We start from the raw sequence: 17,500 nt of genomic DNA, 5'->3' as shown, positions 1-17,500 counted from the left end.
CTAAGACCTTATTCTTTATAATCATTTTTATAAGGTTAAACTATTTTTTACAAAGATAATTTTTAAAAAAAAATTGGATAAACCTTGTATTAATAACTAAAAAAAACATATAAAGATAAAAAAATATTATTTTTCATTTACAATAATTCATCAAAACTATTGTTTAACTTATTATTATTTCTTTTCCCCTTATTCACTAGCATTGAGCAGAACACTCGTTCTAGATTATTAAAATAAATTGAATATCTAAATAAATAAATATATAAAACATGTATACAAGAATTATTTTTAAACTCAAATATTTACTCAATTTATTAAAGAGACAAAGAAGAAGAAGAAGGAACGAAAGTTGTCCAAGGAGGCATGCTCTTTTGGTATTATTACACATGTACATATCTTTGATGTTTGTATCACATGCATGCATCCAAGTTAAGTGGATAGAATCCAATATCTCTTGCTTTGCTTGTTCAACAAATACTCCACTTAGGCAAACAAGAATGATTATCTCCAAAGCTTGTAATTGCTTGTACTCAATTTGAAGAAGAAGTTAAAGAGTGTCCCCAAAAGTTAGTGCTCTCATAGGATGCCAAGTGAAGGACCTCGATCAGAGCTCTAACATAAAATTCCAAATTGAATATTTTTATTCATTCTTGAAAGTTTATATAAATATAAATAAATAAATAATGATGTTTTCAGACATTCTATAATTTCCTTTGACTAAAGTTAAAAAGTTATTAAATGTATTAATTTTGTAATATTTTCACACTTGACTAATCAATTTATTGTTCATTAACATGCTCCTTAAAGCGTAAAACTAATGATCAGATTATGTATAATTATAGAAGACAATGCAACCAATCAATCAAGCATGATTGATTTCATATATTAAAATACAAATAATCAATAAGATTGTATCAAGCATCTCCTGTACTATTTGTCAAAGTTTGCGGTCCTCAACAAAACATTTTTTCCAAATCTTCTCCCTTGATCTTTGACCAGGCACGTGATTAGCACTGACTCAATTTGTAAGCATTCTAGTCTTTTTCAAGTCACCCCCTTACACATCTGGGGCTCAATATATGTTTTACTTGTCTTTTAGTGATCATACATTCATACCTTCCACCTTAAGCCTTGGAACTCTTTATATTGGAGGATTGTGCTTTTAGTTCACTAAACCTGCCAATAGCATTTTGCCAACCGTATTCTTTTCATTATCGTTATTATTTCTTTTCTAAAAAATTAAACCATTAAATAAAAGATGCAAATGCACTAGTCTCCAAGAAAGCTGAAATAAATGACAACTGCAGAGAGTCATCCTATATACCCATTAGCAGCAATTGGATTTCTAAACGGACTCCAAAGAGTCAATAAAAGGCAAAATCGTACATCAAGAGTTCACTACAACAAAAAAAAAGCAATTTGCGACACATTTTTGCGACACAAAAGATCAAAAATGTGTCGCAGATCGCATTCTATGATAATCTGCGACACAATAAAACGTGTCGCGTTCGACTGTCAGTAAATATTTGCGACACTTTTTGAAGATCGTAGTCGCAAATTTTTGCGACACAAAAATAAAATCGTCTAGCAAATTTAATCGCGATTTATGAATCTTCCGAAATAATATTTTGTCATTCAATTTTACGACGATATCGCGACAATTTATTGCGACATAATTTCTGTGTCGCAATAAATGTTGCAATTATTTGAGACTTTTTGCAACATTCTTTGCGACTTATTTTGATTGTCGCAAAATTTTACGCGTCGCAAATTGTGTTGCAAATATTAAGTCTTTTTGCAACAAATTTTGTTACCCATTTTGTTTGTTGCAAAACTATTTGTCGTAAAATTATGTTGCAAATGAATGTGCGATGTTTTGCAACAAAAATTTAAGACACATTTCGATTATTGCAAATTGTTTCATAAAATTGTGTTGCATCTTGATGAGATATTCCATGACACAATTTTATTGTCGTAAATCATATCACAAATTAATTATTTATAATCATGATTATTTATAATAATTTTTTAACTAATATCACAAACCTGTTTTAAAGCCTAATTTACAATCTTGAACAATAAATTTTGATTATTTTTTTTCAAAATAAACATTCCAATCGATAATATCTAGAATAACAATGCAATACAAAATATAATAGTTAAAACATTTAATACAACGAATAAATACAAAATGTAATAGTCCAAAATGTAATAGTTCAAGTATCAAATGTAATAATCTAAAACACCACATTCATTTTATTATTGTCACAGCATGTAACCAACTAATACATGAGAAAAAAACAATTGACAACTAATTTGCAAACCTTAGAGTCTTCCCTGTCTTTGTAGTTCGGACTTTGTGATAACATGCTGAAAAAAACATAATTCAATTTCTCATAACCCTTCAGCTTTTAGCTTGAGGTTTATTAACATATACTCGACATGTTCTATCTGAACTAAGAGAAGCAACATATTGGTCTAAAGGATCCCAAGCGACACCTTGAACATAATGCAAATGACCATCCATAATTATACCTTTTGAGCACCATCAGTGTTGATTGGCCTTATGTCTAGGTTCGAACCTACTATGCCATCAAAAAAGAGATGCATTTGGCATAATTAGGGTTCCTCATCAAACTTTTAAGTTGACCACATACTCGACAAATTGTTTGAAAGGTTGTGGACGGAAACAACATAGGGAATCCAGGAAGTGGCCATTTTCTTTTGCGGACAAGAAATCCTATATTTTCTCCCTACATACAAATAAGAAAGAACATGAGCCCAAAAGGAAAAAGAAGTTCAATAGGCCATGTACTCGAAGGTGAAATGACCATACCGGTATCCTTGCCGGGTAGACGTGACCCGAAGTAGAAAGACGAGTGTGTACGCAAGCGATTCTAAATCATCCCTCCACGCTTCCTGTTCTTCCTAAATGTGTATGGGACGCTAGCATAATGTACTCGTTCCCTGAAAAAATTCAAGTAATAATAGGTAAGCATAGCACAAGAATCTCTAAGGAGGATTAGTCCAAAATGTGCAATTAAATCCTTTTTCTAGTAAAATAAGAAAAAAGAATCGCAGGAGCGCACCTGAAAACATCAGGCCACTGATCATATTCAACATGTTGGCCGGTAGATGTGTCTTTCCACCTAGTGGCTGATATTCATACGAGAAACAAATATTAAAAAGGAGGAAATGACATACCAGACAATTTACATATTAAGTGAGCGACGATACTGGTGGCCATTATTGCTCCATAAAAATCTAGAAATTATTAATTACCTAAACCAAGATCAACAAGGAAGAGTTTTTTCTCTTCAGGCGTGCAGGAGGGCCAAGCGTGAAGTTCTCGAGCTTTTACATCTCCATGAACATAACTAGGATATATAAGAGTTAGGGAAATAAATTAACATATGACAGCAACAACATAATGAGAAAATAAATCAATCAAGTAGAATAATTTCATTAACCGAAATTACAATTAATATGCATATATACATAATTAGTAATTCATCAAAAACACAAACAAAAAAAAAGTACCCTTTAGAATGCATCTTCTCTAAAATGGATATTGCTTCAATAGTAATACTGGCAACCACTTCAATCGACATTCTGCACAAGACAGAGAGGTAGATTAATATCTCAGCAAAAAGCTTAGTAAGAATCAAACAAAAAAATAACATTCGAGTTAGAAGCAACACTCACGTATGAGAATTATTATTCCAAACATCCCATAAGCTTGGCCCCAAGATATCCATAACTCTGAATAATTACCGTTGATCAAGTATAATTCTTAGAACAAGAAACATCATCTTGAAGCATAAACAAAATGATACTTGCAAAAATGTTAGATTACCATAACATAAAAAGTCCCCTATCGACCCTTGTAATGCACACGTGGCACCCCATGAATACCACCAAGAGTACTAAATTTGGATAGCCAATAAAAAGACAACATTATCACAAACGACAAATGTAGAACATGGAGATGACGACACAAATGACAATGAAATTACTCACTTGTAAACTTGCCATTCATAGGGAGGGCCATAATTGCGACCTTTTGTCGCTTGATGCTCAAATTTTAAGGCCACCTTACAATCAATCATTGTGAGATTTATCAACAAAAGGAAAAAGAATTATGAGCCAAAAATAAAAAGTAAGACAACAAACAAACCTCCACAAAGACTCGGGGCTGAGTCATCCTATCATTTACATTAGTAGGAGAAATCCGCTGACCAACATATACTTGTCCAAAACCGCATTTCCCTAGCTTCCTTTCAATCTTGTAAATGGGTGAATTTCCAATCTGAACCTGCACAAGCGACAAAGGAAGAAACATCATACAATGAATCTTATGGGATCAAACATATAGTCATTGTGGTTAAAGATTGAGAGGATAGATAAAGAAATAGAACAAAGGCTACTGGCCAGATATGTTCCATAAATGAAGGGTGAACACCACAACATTGTCAACAAATCTCCCTAAGAGATGAATACAAGCACGTATTGTGTCTCAAGTATTCACCTCAAATCAACAATTAGTTATTCCTCCTTAGAAATCATGAACTGATGTTTGGATCAAGCTTCAAAATACACTCTTTTCAAAGAAATAAAATCAAGCTTAAGATAAATTATTACAATTCCATGAACACAAATAAAGAGGGCATTCTACAACAACAACTAGAGAAGAACTAAATTAAAAAATGAAAATTGGATAAACTCCGAATGCATTAAATACGAAGAACATACAAAGAGGGGAGAGAATAGACAGAAAAAAAAACAAACAACCACAAGACGTAGTACTGAAACCAAGCAACCCAAGATCACAGACAAGAAAACAAACATTAGGCACAGAACAAGACCACAGACAGTGGTGAAACACACAAGGGGAGCACACTCAGCTGAGGCACAACAACCGAACGACGTCTCGACCATCCCCCAGGGGTAGGAAACCAAATAGCGGACGTGCATGATGTGAACAAGAGGACTAGCCTGTTGGGGAGACTTAAGGCTTCACTTAAGACCCCTTTCGGAAGCACTAACACACCCGTAGATGTTCCAATAACCTGTTAAGGTTAGTTTCCAAAACACATGCAAAGATAGGGTAATAATAGAGAAAGAAGGAAAAAAACACACGCAAACCACGACACAGTAATTACGTGGAGTTTGGCACTCTTGCCTACGTCTCCATGGGGTCAGGAATTGGAATCTACTATGAAAAATATCTCTGATGGCTTGAACAACTCTCAAGCTCGTCTAAAAATAATAATAAGAAAACCCTGACCTACAGTCCTCATGCCCAACACAATGGGAGATGATTTATATAACATAAGTCAGCATGTGACTAACATGCACATGTCCACAGGGCCCAACACCAAAATGGGTTCCAAATGGGCCATGAATAATGAGAATGAAATTCTTTCCTACCTCTGCTACTCATAGTTATTTTTACTATTGTTTGAGTTTCTCTTCACATCTTCATGACCATCATGGAAGTTGCACTTGTTGCGTGGGAAGGACCATGAGAACTGAATGTAATGCCTAATGGCTGATGATGTCTCCTCCAACTTCTGTCTCTTGGTGATTGGAGTTGCATCGACCCAATAAAAAAACATATAATAAATTTTCAAGAATAAGGAAGATTAAAATAAGGAAATGCAATTAAAAATTCAAGTATTTTTTTTTAGCCAAATTTGTCAAATGATAGCTATTGCTAAAAGAGAGCAAGAAAAACTATATCGGGGACCAAATCCTTAACCCAACCATCCAAGATATCAGATCTAGAGGTCGAAGCCTTGTTGAAACCAATAATATGCATGAAGAGATGCCAAGTGGATGAGGCAACACTATAGTTAAAAGAACAAATGGGCCACTGTCTCAATGTCATTGTGGTGACTATTTTTATCAGTGAGTCTTGTATGATATTCATGTATTTTAAATTCAATAATTGCAATATATTTATTAAGCTGCTGTGTAGTTATTTTTTATTTTTAATAAAACTATGATTTATGTACTCTAATCAATATATATATATATATATCAATTGTTTATTCATTTTTTGTATTAAAGTAAAAATATATTTATTTTTATTTTAAAAAATAACAAATAAAGATAAGCCATCTGTCAAATACAAATGAGAAGGTGGGGTGTACAAACATAAACCCAAAGAAAAAAACAATCAAAATTTTTATTAAATATCCAATAGGTTGATGTGATATATATGCTGTGAACAATTAAGTCATGATGACGTAGCTATGGCTGGACTAGTTAAACAAGGAAGCTCCTTATCTCCTTTGCATCATCTACTGGGTCTTATGGATTTGATGGGTGCTCTGCACCCATTGCTTACTCTTCCATCTCTCTTGGGTTTTAGTTAACATATAAATCGAACCAATTGATTATTTCTTTTATAAAAATAAATAAATCATAGATTTATTAAACACAAAACCAAACAGAATCGAAAATTAATTATAAAAAATAAAAAAAAAAGACTGAAAACAGAAATGAAATAAAAAACAAAAAAACAAGCAGAGATTAGGAAAGCATCACTAGATTATTCCGCTTTGAGAATGTTTGGAACACGGTGGATGGTTTCTCCGAGTTGGTGTCTAGGTGGTGGGTGGGATCCAATCCCATTGGCTGTGGCGCCTTTGTCCTGGCTAAGAAATTGGCTTGGCTTAGGAATCAGCTCCGTAGATGGTCTAAGGAGAGTTTCGGCTCCATTAAACGTCTGAAGCTGTCGTTGTTACATGATTTAGAGCTGATCGATGTTGTCAAAGAATCTAGGTGCCTTAACTCTGACGAAATTAGTCGGGAACGTGGATTGACGGAGAGTTTGGCGGAAATCCGGAGGCAAGAGGAAGTTTACTGGAAGCAGAGGGCCCGATTGCAATGGTTGAAAGAGGGGGATGAAAACACGAAGTACTTTCATTCAGTGCAAACGGGAGGAAAAATATCAATTTTATTCCTTCCATCACTGTTGGTGCTGCCTCCATCACGGACACTAAGGAGATTGGCAAAGTTTTTGAATAGAGGTTTAGGGCCTTTTTGGTCTTCGTAGACCTTTCCGCTTCAAGGTGGATCTTGATAATTTGCTGAAGAACAAAGCTTCTGTGGACTTATCCTTTCTCAAGAGGCCTTTTACACTGGAGGAAGTGAAAAGAGCCATTTTTGATCTAGGTAGTGACAAAGCTCCTGGACCGGATGGGTTTCTCATGTTCTTCTTTAAAACCTTCTGGGAGATTGTTAAAGGGGAGGTCATGCAACTTTGTGATGATTTTTTTGCTGGCAAGGTGAACTTGGAATGAATCAATTGGGCCTGCATTGTGCTCATTCCTAAAGTCATGAGCCCGTCTTCACCGGGGGAGTATAGACCCATTAGCTTAATTAACTTTACGTTGAAAATCATCAGCAAGATTCTGGCCTCGAGACTTAGTACCGTGATGGACTCCTTGGTGGATGTTGATTGTGATTTATATAGCACAAGTGTACGCTATCGCAAACAAGTAATATAATGATAAGAGAGTATCGTCCCACGAGGATTGAGTTAATTAATTACCAAAATCAGTAACCCTAATTCTACTTTACTAATGAGGTTGAAAAGATTTAGTTTAGAAAATCTAATTCAAGGACTAGAGAGAGAGAGTTAGATAAATCAATGTCAAGAGATTCTAGGGTTTCCGCGTTAACCTAGACTAATTCCACCTAGATCATCTAGTTCAATCAATCAATGTTTGTTTCTTATGTTGTCATCAAATTTCCCTAAATTACATATTGATCTTTCTCAAGCATCAATAACATATTCCACTAGATAAGTTAACATCATCTCTGAGATAACTGTGAATCTATGGAACCCATTAAGCTTTAGAAATTTATAATGATGCATACAACTTCATAAATATCTCTATCTTATGATGATTGCATGATATTTCAACCAGGACCTAATTCAATTATCACCTCTCGGTCTCAAATCAAATTACTAATCATGCAATTAGTGATCAAGCAATCACAAGCATTAAGCATAGATTAAAATATCCAACATAGTCTTGAAACAAGCATCAATTAAATTAAACAAAGATGAATCTAGGTTTTCATAGTCTGGCTATATTGTAGCCCTAGAAAAAGTATTTAGAACATAATAATTGCAAAGCTCAACATATGAATAAGGTTCATAATCAAATAAACAAAGAAAAACTAAAAACTAAAGCCTAGCAATGAATCCGCGGTGAATCTTCGCTTCCGGTCTTTTGATCTCTCCGAAATTCCTCCTTTTTCGTCTCAACCCTAGCTCCTTTTATAACATAAAAATCTGGGTAGCGCCTAGGCGCTAAAGACTATAGTGCCTAGGCGCTATACTTTCTGTTTTACACCTCTTGGTTGTAGCGCCTAGGCGCTAAATTTTCTGTTTTGCTTGTTCCCTCTTTGTTGAAACTTTGCTCTTCTTCCTCCAATTTTGTGTTTTTTACATGTTCTTCCTTCAAATCATTCTCTTTTTTTCCTACAATGCAATAATAATAAGATTAGGAGTAAAATTGGTTTAAAATAATTCAAATTTAATTTATTATGAGTTAAAAAAAAAGTCTATATATTGAGTGCAAATTATACTCATCAATGGATCATGCGCAACCTGCGTTTTTTAAAGGAAGATGTATTCTGGATAATATTGCTATGGCGGAGGAGGCTATTTTCAGCATTCATAAAAGAAGAATGAATGGTCATATACTCAAGGTGGATTTCGCCAAAGCATTTGATTCAGTTGATTGGGACTTCTTGTTGGAGCTCCTGAAAGTCAGGGGTTTTGGACCCAAATGGCTAGGATGGATATCCTCGATCCTGAATACTTCGAAAGCCTCTATTTTAATCAATGGGTCCCCTAGTGGTTATGTGAGGTATCAAAGAGGTTTGAGACAGGGTGATCCTCTATCGTCGCTGTTGTTCGTGCTAGTCGCGGATGTGTTGTGTACCATGTTTGACAATGCACTGAACTCTCAAATCTTGATCGGTGTGCCTACGGGAGAGCGTATGGACGTATTTGTAATTTGCACTATGCAGATGACCTCTTGGTAATGATGGTGGGGGGAGGGGGGCTGAGGATCTCAGGGTGATCAAATTGATCCTTCTGGTCTTTGAAGGGCTCTCTGATCTGGAAACTAATTTCTCCAAAACGTGCCTTTATACCACTAATTTGCATCAACTCCCTCATGTTAGTGAGGCTAAGACGATCAACTGTGATGTGGGCCTTCTTCCAGTTACTTATCTAGGTATTCCTATTTCGGGCAGGAGGCCTCGTAAACAGGATTGGGAGAGTTTGATTGCCAAAGTCAGAGGGTGTTTGGCTTCCTAGAAATCTTCTTACCTTTTTATTGGAGGTCGACTCACCCTTGTCAACTCGGTGTTATCGGCAATACCGACGTATTGGATGTCTTTATTTCGGTTACCAAAGTGGGTAATAAAAGCAATCGACATGATTAGAAGAGATTTTCTGTGGTCTGGTCCTGACATTGATCATCCTGGTTGTAGACTTGTGGCTTGGAAGAACATCTGTCGTGCAAAGGAGCAAGGAGGGTGGGGTATATTAGAGTTATCGTCCTTCAATCTGGCCTTGTTGGGGAAATGGAGATAGAAGGTGCTAACTGATTCGCCCTGGGGGGGAGTGAAGGTCCTACGGTTCAACTATAATGTTCCTGCTTGGGATTTGTTTAGGGTCCCGAATGAGAGAGTTTCTTTCTTTTGGTCAGGTGTCTCCCATTGTCTTCCTACGTTTAGAGGATGTGTTTCAGTTCAGATCAAATTTGGAGCTGAGTCTCTTTTCTGGAAGGACAGATGGCTCAATGGTCTTGCACTGATGTTTATCTGGTCCGAAGCCTTCTCGGCATCTTCTATGCCTCACGGGACGGTTCGGGAGCTGGCTTTGTTACTTGAGAGGCCGCCGTTTGCGAACGACCCGGGTGTTGCGTAGCTACTCACTAACCTGAACGCGGCCTCGCGGAGTGATAGGGATGTAAATGTTTGGGGCCTGATGGCCAACGGGTCCTTCTCGGTTAAGTCATTCTACTATCTCTTGAATGAGGGAGGACTGCGGTGTCCCCTGGCTAATACATTCTGGAAAGGTCCTTACCCTAGAAAGGTCAATGTCTTCAATTGGCTAGCATGGTAGAACAAGATTCTCTCGCTAGAAAATCTTGCCAAGCGTCGATGTAATAGGCTTCCGACTGATACATGTGTGTTTTGCCATTCCGATGTCGAATTCGTGGATCATCTTTTCTTACAGTGTTAGTTCTCTCGGGAGGTTTGGTTGAAACTCAGTAGATTCCTTCAGTTACCTGAGCTTCCTTCGTCTATGGATCTTTTATGGGGCGTTTGGAGGTGCACCTTGCCCTGACTTTCTGAGTGTATGGGGATGGGATTGTTAAAGCTTTTGTGTGGTCGATTTTGCTTACGCAGAATGATTACATTTTTGCTGATAAATGTGATAGCCCTATTACTGTCATGATGAAGGCTGCTCATTTGCTCTTATCTTGGTTTTCTGCAGCCCCTGAAGGTTTGAGGGCGAAACTTGGTAATCCTACCGCTTCCATCAGGCGTAGCTTAGAGTTCGCAGGACCTCGTTCGGAGGGGGTGGAGGTTGCTCCCACCCTAGAGGTTAATCAGGGCGGCGGTGAGGAGTAGCTTTTGTGTTTTTTTTTTTTGGGCCAGGAGGATATCCGTTGTTCCTCCTTTTCTGTTATCTCTCTTTTGTTTCCACAGCTAGTGGAAGGGTTTTGTACTTTTTGTGACTTTGTTTTAATGCATGTGGTTTATCCACCTTATAAAAAAAATATCACTAGAGTAATGCACACCTAAAGCCACACTAATCGAGCTGGATAAAATAAAAGAGAAGACGCAGTTGAATTGACGAAATCCATTAAAAAGTAGGGTAAACTACATGTTTAGTCACTAAACTATTCGTGTTTTCCTAATCTGGTCACTAAACTAAAAAAAATTTCAAATGGGTCACGAACGTCAGCATTTCCTTACAATCAAGTCACTCGCCTATAGCTAGCTACCTTGATCTTTCGAAAGTGGCGCCACCTTACCTAACACTTGTTGGACTTTTTCTTTGGTTGTTAACTGGCCACATCAGCATCATACTTTCCCCTTTGCTTTCCATAGTTTCACTGAACCAAAGAGTCTTGAAGTCAAATTTCCTTCATCATTTCCTTCGCTTTTCTTCTACGAAAACCCTAAGAAGATGTCGTCCACTGGAGATCATGTCTTCAAATGAGACAAGTGACAAAGCAATGACACTATAGATAAGAGATAAATCAGCCAGAGAACATCTTATGGTGACAACATCTTATGTGTTTCTTGGACTGGTAAACAACAAGAGATGTTGTGAATTCATGGGTGTTAGAGAAAACAATACTATGACTACCCAACAATACTTGCCCACCTACTGGGAGGGTGTGCAAACATTACACTCAAATAGTTTGGAGGGACTCAAATAGAATTGGGTGTGCTCATGCCAATTGTAACAATGGTGGCATCTTCATCATCTATAATCATAAACCTCTAGGGAATGTTAGGGGATGTTGCCCTTATTGAAGGCTTGCATGCATGCATGCACATATGAATATGAAAATAATAAGAATAAATTGTTTTTAAGGGTTATTATGTTCTTGTGCCATCTTTGACACATGCTTGTGCTCATGTATGAATATGATATTAATTATTGGATAAATAAATGAGTACATATTATATAGATGTGTGATAGTTTGGATGTGTGTGTGTGTGTTTTTCTACAAACGCTATATCTGAGATCTGATCACATCTCGTGAGAAAATGAGAATTAAAACAAGATGAGAAGGTACGGGAAGATGGAGATCTCGCCGGAGGTTGGAGAGGTGAGAACGAGGGCAAGGGAGATGGCTCTCAAGGCAGTGGTGGTGGCAACATCGAAGAAGAGGAAGAGCGATGGTGCTTGCAGTGGCTATCGTGAGTGGAAAGGGTCCAAATCTTGTACCTTTAGCTACAGAGCCATAGCTTGGTGATGACGAGGCGGGTGGCGAGGTTGACTGTGCATTCTAATCACCAACAAGGTGGTGGTGAAGTGGACTGCGTTTCAGAGAAGTGAAGGAGATCATGATGAATATGATGAGATCTCCATCGTTCTCATTTTATCGACCGGAGATCATGTTCTCTACTTATCCGTAGTGCCACCGCTTTGGCCATCGCTCATGAGAAGGCATGATCACCCGGTTTGGCGACATCTTCTTAGGGTTTCGAGAGAAGAGATGGAGGAAGTAATAAAGGATATTTGGCCTCAAGCTCTCTGGTTCAGTAAAGCCATGCATGGAAAACAAAGGAGAAGTATGATGCCTATGTGGACAGTTAAAGCATCACTTGAAGTTCATTACTGAAGTGGAATTCCACATCAACAACCCAAGGAAAAAATTTGACACGTGTCTAGTGAGATGGCATGCCAGCTCAACATCAGGGTAACGACATTGAGGTGAGTGACTTGATTTGAAGAAAATGGTAACGTTAGTGACCCAATTGAAATTTTTTTTAGTTTAGTGACCAGATTAGGAAAACGCAAATAGTTTAATGACTAAACATGTAGTTTACCCTAAAAAGTAATATAGGTCTACTCAGTCAGTAACCACATCTGATTGGTTTAGTTAAGTTGTGAATTTTCTTTTCCAAAGAAAATGGATGCATATGAACTACATGTAAGTTATATAAAATACAGGAGGAGAGAAAACTAATATTGAGTCCACTAACAATTGAGACACTCAAACAGAACAAATAAAAACTACTCAAAAACAAAAAAAAACAGTACCATCCTAGAAGTAGATACAGCTGAGTCTTCCCCCAAGTTGGCACAGTACCATAATAGACGAGGTGATTACCTGAAGCTTAGGTTGGACGTTGGCTCATCAGAATCTCTCGTATTACCAGCACGCTCAAGATCCCAAAAATTTCAAGCTTTGCTTCACTGCATTGACCGAATTCTCCAGCTTCTCCGTCACCAATTAAGTTTTAATTTTTTTTAAGAATAAGTCTTAATTTTTAAAAAATCATATATAGTTCCAATTGATTAGAGAAATATTTTCATCAATTTTTTAACAAAAAAACAATATCAAGATAAACTAACTCGAGATATGCCATAATATTTCTCCAGAAAAATAACACAATCATAAACATCACAAAGGACACATGTGCATAATCAAACCTTTTATTATTCAAGTAATATGAAAATAACTTGATAGATACAGCTTCTGCGTTTACACTGATTTCATTAATACTTAATTGGTTTCTGGCCGCAGAACTTAGAACAAAGGAAAGACAGGGTCTGAAATGGATCCATTTAACACAGCCCATGCCACAAGTTTGTTAGCTGCTTCAGTTGCATGAATCCCATCCCAGCTCACATACTTGTCTGGGTCTTTACAAGCATTTGCAGTAACATGTTTCCCATCAATTATCTTGCTATTCCCACAATATACTTTTTCTATTGAAATTATACTCTCACCTCCATAACCACAACAAGCTTTAGTCCCATAAAGTAACCCTGAAATTGAACCCAAAAGGTTTACTAAGTGACTTAGATATAAACATTCACAATAGAACAAAAAGTAAAATTAAGCAAACCGTGATCTTTGGGGTGTTGAAAGAGCTTAAGCTTAACAGAGTGAGTGTCAACATAAACAAGGGTAGCATCAGGGAGTTGATCTCTTATTTGGGAGAGTGTGTCCTTCAGCATAAGGTTGTAGTCCAGCACTGCATTGTTGTAGGACATCATGCAGCCATACATGTCCAAGTCTGAGGTGTTGTGAGGTAACTCTGTGAGGAAAGCAGGGAAGCATCCTATTGGTGCAAGGTTGAACACCATGAAAGTTCTTCCTCCAAGCTCACTGTATATGTCCTGGATTTACATCTAATATGATATCAGAGCCGTGCGCCAGTATAACAACATTTAAAGGCTTGGCTTGTGTTACCTTAATTGTATATGCAATCTGTGAGGCAACTTGAGGGAGGTATTGTTTGACACCTAGGATGCCAAGGGCTGCCAAGTTGCCAGTGAAGTCATTCTGGCCAATGTCAAAGATGTAGAGTGATTTACTGAAGATGTCCTTTGGTGGAAGACGATGATTATTACCTGTGAAATTAATTGGATATGAATTCATCCCTATGCTAGTCGATCAATAAGTAGTTGTTGTTGTTATTATTATTATTATTATTATTATTATTATTATTATTATTATACCTTGAGGATTGATTTCAAGGACTCTAGTCCGGAACTCCTTCATCTGGTTAAGTTGAATAGCTAAAGAGAAAGGACTGATTCCACTAACAAAAAGAGAGGTGTTTGGGAGTAACACAGTGGAAGCAAGTGTTGCAAAGTTAGCTCCATGTCTGAAGTTGGTCCCAATGGATTGCAGATAAGGGCTTATAAATGGCATTCCAAGACCTTGAGCTGAATAACACACATACATATATATACAACATGTCATATAGTATAACTAAATTTGTGAATTTTTTGCATTATATAAATAATTTGCAAGATTTACAGCATTGTTAGTTACCTAAGAAATCGATGACAAGGCGGCCGTCGGAAGCACGACCAGATGGTTTCTTGAAGTATGTCATACCAAACGGGTACCTTTCAGCCGGGAAGGCAGCCCAGAAACCTCCGGTATCTGAGTTTGAGTCCCCAAAGTTGAAGATTGCCGGAAACGAACATTTTGCATTGGTAGAAGGTGTGATCAATAGGAGAACAAGGAGAAACATTGAGGCCAAGAAGATGGAGAAATTATGGTGTATTGCAAAGTAGTGCCAAGGTTTGCAATGAGATGATGAAATGAAATCACATGCGTGGAGAGGGATGATATGGACAAAAACTTTTTATTTGGGGCCCATAACTTTTTAGGAAGTTTAGCTAGATATTTCATATTTTAGAAAAATTTAGGGTTTTTTTCCTAACACGGCCTAGATTTTTTTTAAAATTACCTAAATAATCCTATGGTAATTCTATTTTTAAAAATGGCTCTAGCCATCACATTCATGTACAGTAGACACCTAAGTTCAGATTGGACATTAAAAAAATGGATATATTCATTAATGAACCAAAAAGATACAAACAGATAAGAACAAGGAAAACTAAAGCAAGAGAACAGAAAAGACAAGAAAAATACATCAAAATACAAATAGAAAAAGATCCACTAATGATAGATGGCCAACAAAACCAAGAAAGCAAAATTTTGAAGAGAAAAGCAACCCTGGAAGAACTGATCTTGAAATAGAAAACAACTAGCCGGTTTCCTGGGTAGAATCTCCTTGTAGGGATCACTCACACCGGTTGATTCTAAGTGGGACTCTAAGCTGCAACGGATAGCTGTGTATGGAATCTTCGAACTTCACCCTTTTTTTTTCAGGAACTGCGGAGAACCACAATACAAATATGTGATTAATTTTCATGATAATCATTGATAAGGTATAGTTTTTTTAATTAAAAATACAATCATTTTCTTTAAGCCAAATATTACAAAAAAATGACAAGACATTAGAATCTCTCCAGTTTTCTGTAACATAAGTTCTAAGAGATGCTTTCAAAGGTCATAAATTTTTTAGTAAGTCAGTAAACTTTGGCTCATTCTCACTTTGATCACTGAACTTCAATTTATATCAATTTGGTCACTCAATTTTAATTTTATTTCACTTTGGTAGTCAATCGAGATTTCAAACTCCAAATGAATGATGTAGGCTCCTTTTCGATGGCGTGGACACCTCTAATAGACTTAATAATGTGTCAATGAAAGGACTGACTTAGATTTTTAGACAGTCATGTAATCAATTAGGGGATTTGAATCCTCGATTTATTACCTAGTTGAAATCAAATTAAAGTTGAATGACCAAATTGATACAAATTGAAGTTGATCAAAGTGAAAATGAGCCAAATTTTAATGACTTGCTAAAAAAATTTACCCGACAAATTGGACTTTAGGTTAAGTTTAACCCAGTTTGCATAATCAAATCAAGAATTTGATCTGGGGTGAGCTAGACGGTCGGTGTGCTGCAATGGCAACTATAGCATCTCAGGGACCCGTGCGGCCTCACTTGGCATTACATGAAAACTTGTGGGTTATGTTTCCCAAAATTTCCATCACCATATCAAGAGTTTAATTAGAGCACGTTAAAAGAACAAGTGATCACCTTTTAATTTTACAGTTAAATACAATTTTTTTAAAACATAAATGATTCTTTTAAAAAAATCATCAATAAAATAAAATTATATATATTAAATAATAATAAAGTAATATATTTATTATGTATAAAATAATAATAACAATTAATAATAATAGTTAATTTAATTTTAAAATATCTATATATGTACACAAAACATAAGTATGATTATGGTTAGTAAGACTTGTTTATACCTTTTTGAAGGGATGACGGGTCTACAAGCAAACTATGCCAAGACTTGTTTATATTCGACTAGAGTGGGATACCTCCTTGATGTTTCGGCGTCGGCTACCTTGAGCTGTGCTTCTGGGCTTCTTCCTGTCACTTACTTGGGTCTCCCAATTTCGGGCCATAGACCTCGTAAGCAGGACTGGGAGGGGATTATTGCTAAGGTGCGTAGCCGGCTTTCCCCTTGGAAGGTCAGACATTTGTCCTTTGGTGGACGGCTGACATTGGTTAACTCTATCTTATCCGCCCTACCCACTTTTTGGATGTCCATTTACAAGCTACCTGAGTGGGTTATCAAAGGCATAGATCGTGTGCGCAGAGATTTCCTGTGGTCGGGGACCCTAACCTTGATAAGCCGTGGGTGTAGACTTGTGAATTGGAAAGAGCTTATGTAGGTCGGCGTGATCAAGGGGGGTTGGGGGATCTTGGATCTCCTTAATTTCAACCAAGCATCGTTAGGGAAATGGAGTTGGAAGGTTACGAATGATCCTAAGCGGGGTGGGGCGGAGATTCTTTTATTTAACTATGGGGGTATCGTGGAGGAATTTGCTTCCCTACCCATAGAGGACGGGAGTTTCGTTCTTACGGAGGGGTGATTAGTGGCCTTCCAGCGTTCCGAGGCGGCATAACAAGTGTTATCAACTCGGAAATGAGGCGCTTTTTCGGAAGGATCGTTGGCTTAATGGTAGGGCTCCAATGTATCAATGGCCTAACCTCTTGAGAGATAGTGACGAGTAGAACTCCCTTTCATGGAACTTGCTCACTTGTTGGAGGATGATCCTTTTTCGGAGGATAATGATGTTGCCCAGGTTCGAGTTCATTGGAGATCGCGCAATCGGGAGGAGAGAGACAGTAAATGTTGGGCTTTTTCAGGAAATGGTTCGTTCTCGGTGAAATCTTACTACAACTTTCTCAATGATGGTGGGATGCGTTGCAATGTGGCGAAGTTTTTTTGGAAAAAACATTGCCCCTTGACAATCAATATCTTCAGCTGGCTTGTTTGGAAAGACAAGATCCTTACCCTTGAGAATCTGGAAAGGAGACG

The 17,500-nt window shown here is 37.1% G+C and overlaps 2 protein-coding genes and 1 pseudogene across 2 annotated transcripts; 1 reads left to right on the top strand and 2 right to left on the bottom strand.

Annotated features, from left to right (window-relative positions):
* Positions 1–2,417: 2,417 nt before the first annotated feature.
* Positions 2,418–4,938, bottom strand: LOC120256948 (annotated as a pseudogene).
* Positions 4,939–8,670: 3,732 nt separating this feature from the next.
* Positions 8,671–9,961, top strand: LOC120256947. The gene is made up of 4 exons (XM_039264607.1): positions 8,671–9,022; positions 9,135–9,322; positions 9,523–9,628; positions 9,783–9,961. The coding sequence occupies exons 1-4, from the start codon at positions 8,671–8,673 to the stop codon at positions 9,959–9,961; spliced, it is 825 nt and encodes a 274-aa protein (XP_039120541.1).
* A 3,242-nt stretch (positions 9,962–13,203) lies between these two features.
* Positions 13,204–14,845, bottom strand: LOC120256946 (GDSL esterase/lipase At4g01130-like). The gene is made up of 5 exons (XM_039264606.1): positions 14,571–14,845; positions 14,252–14,461; positions 13,983–14,143; positions 13,636–13,909; positions 13,204–13,555 (listed from the first exon to the last, which is right to left on the bottom strand). Exons 1-5 carry the CDS (start codon positions 14,773–14,775, stop codon positions 13,314–13,316), a joined length of 1,092 nt encoding a protein of 363 aa, XP_039120540.1. The 5' UTR covers positions 14,776–14,845; the 3' UTR covers positions 13,204–13,313.
* Positions 14,846–17,500: the final 2,655 nt, after the last annotated feature.

The sequence above is a fragment of the Dioscorea cayenensis genome, unplaced genomic scaffold, assembly GCF_009730915.1.
Source record: "Dioscorea cayenensis subsp. rotundata cultivar TDr96_F1 unplaced genomic scaffold, TDr96_F1_v2_PseudoChromosome.rev07_lg8_w22 25.fasta BLBR01001751.1, whole genome shotgun sequence".
Lineage (NCBI taxonomy): Eukaryota > Viridiplantae > Streptophyta > Magnoliopsida > Dioscoreales > Dioscoreaceae > Dioscorea > Dioscorea cayenensis.
This window is presented reverse-complemented; position numbering and strand designations above follow the sequence as displayed.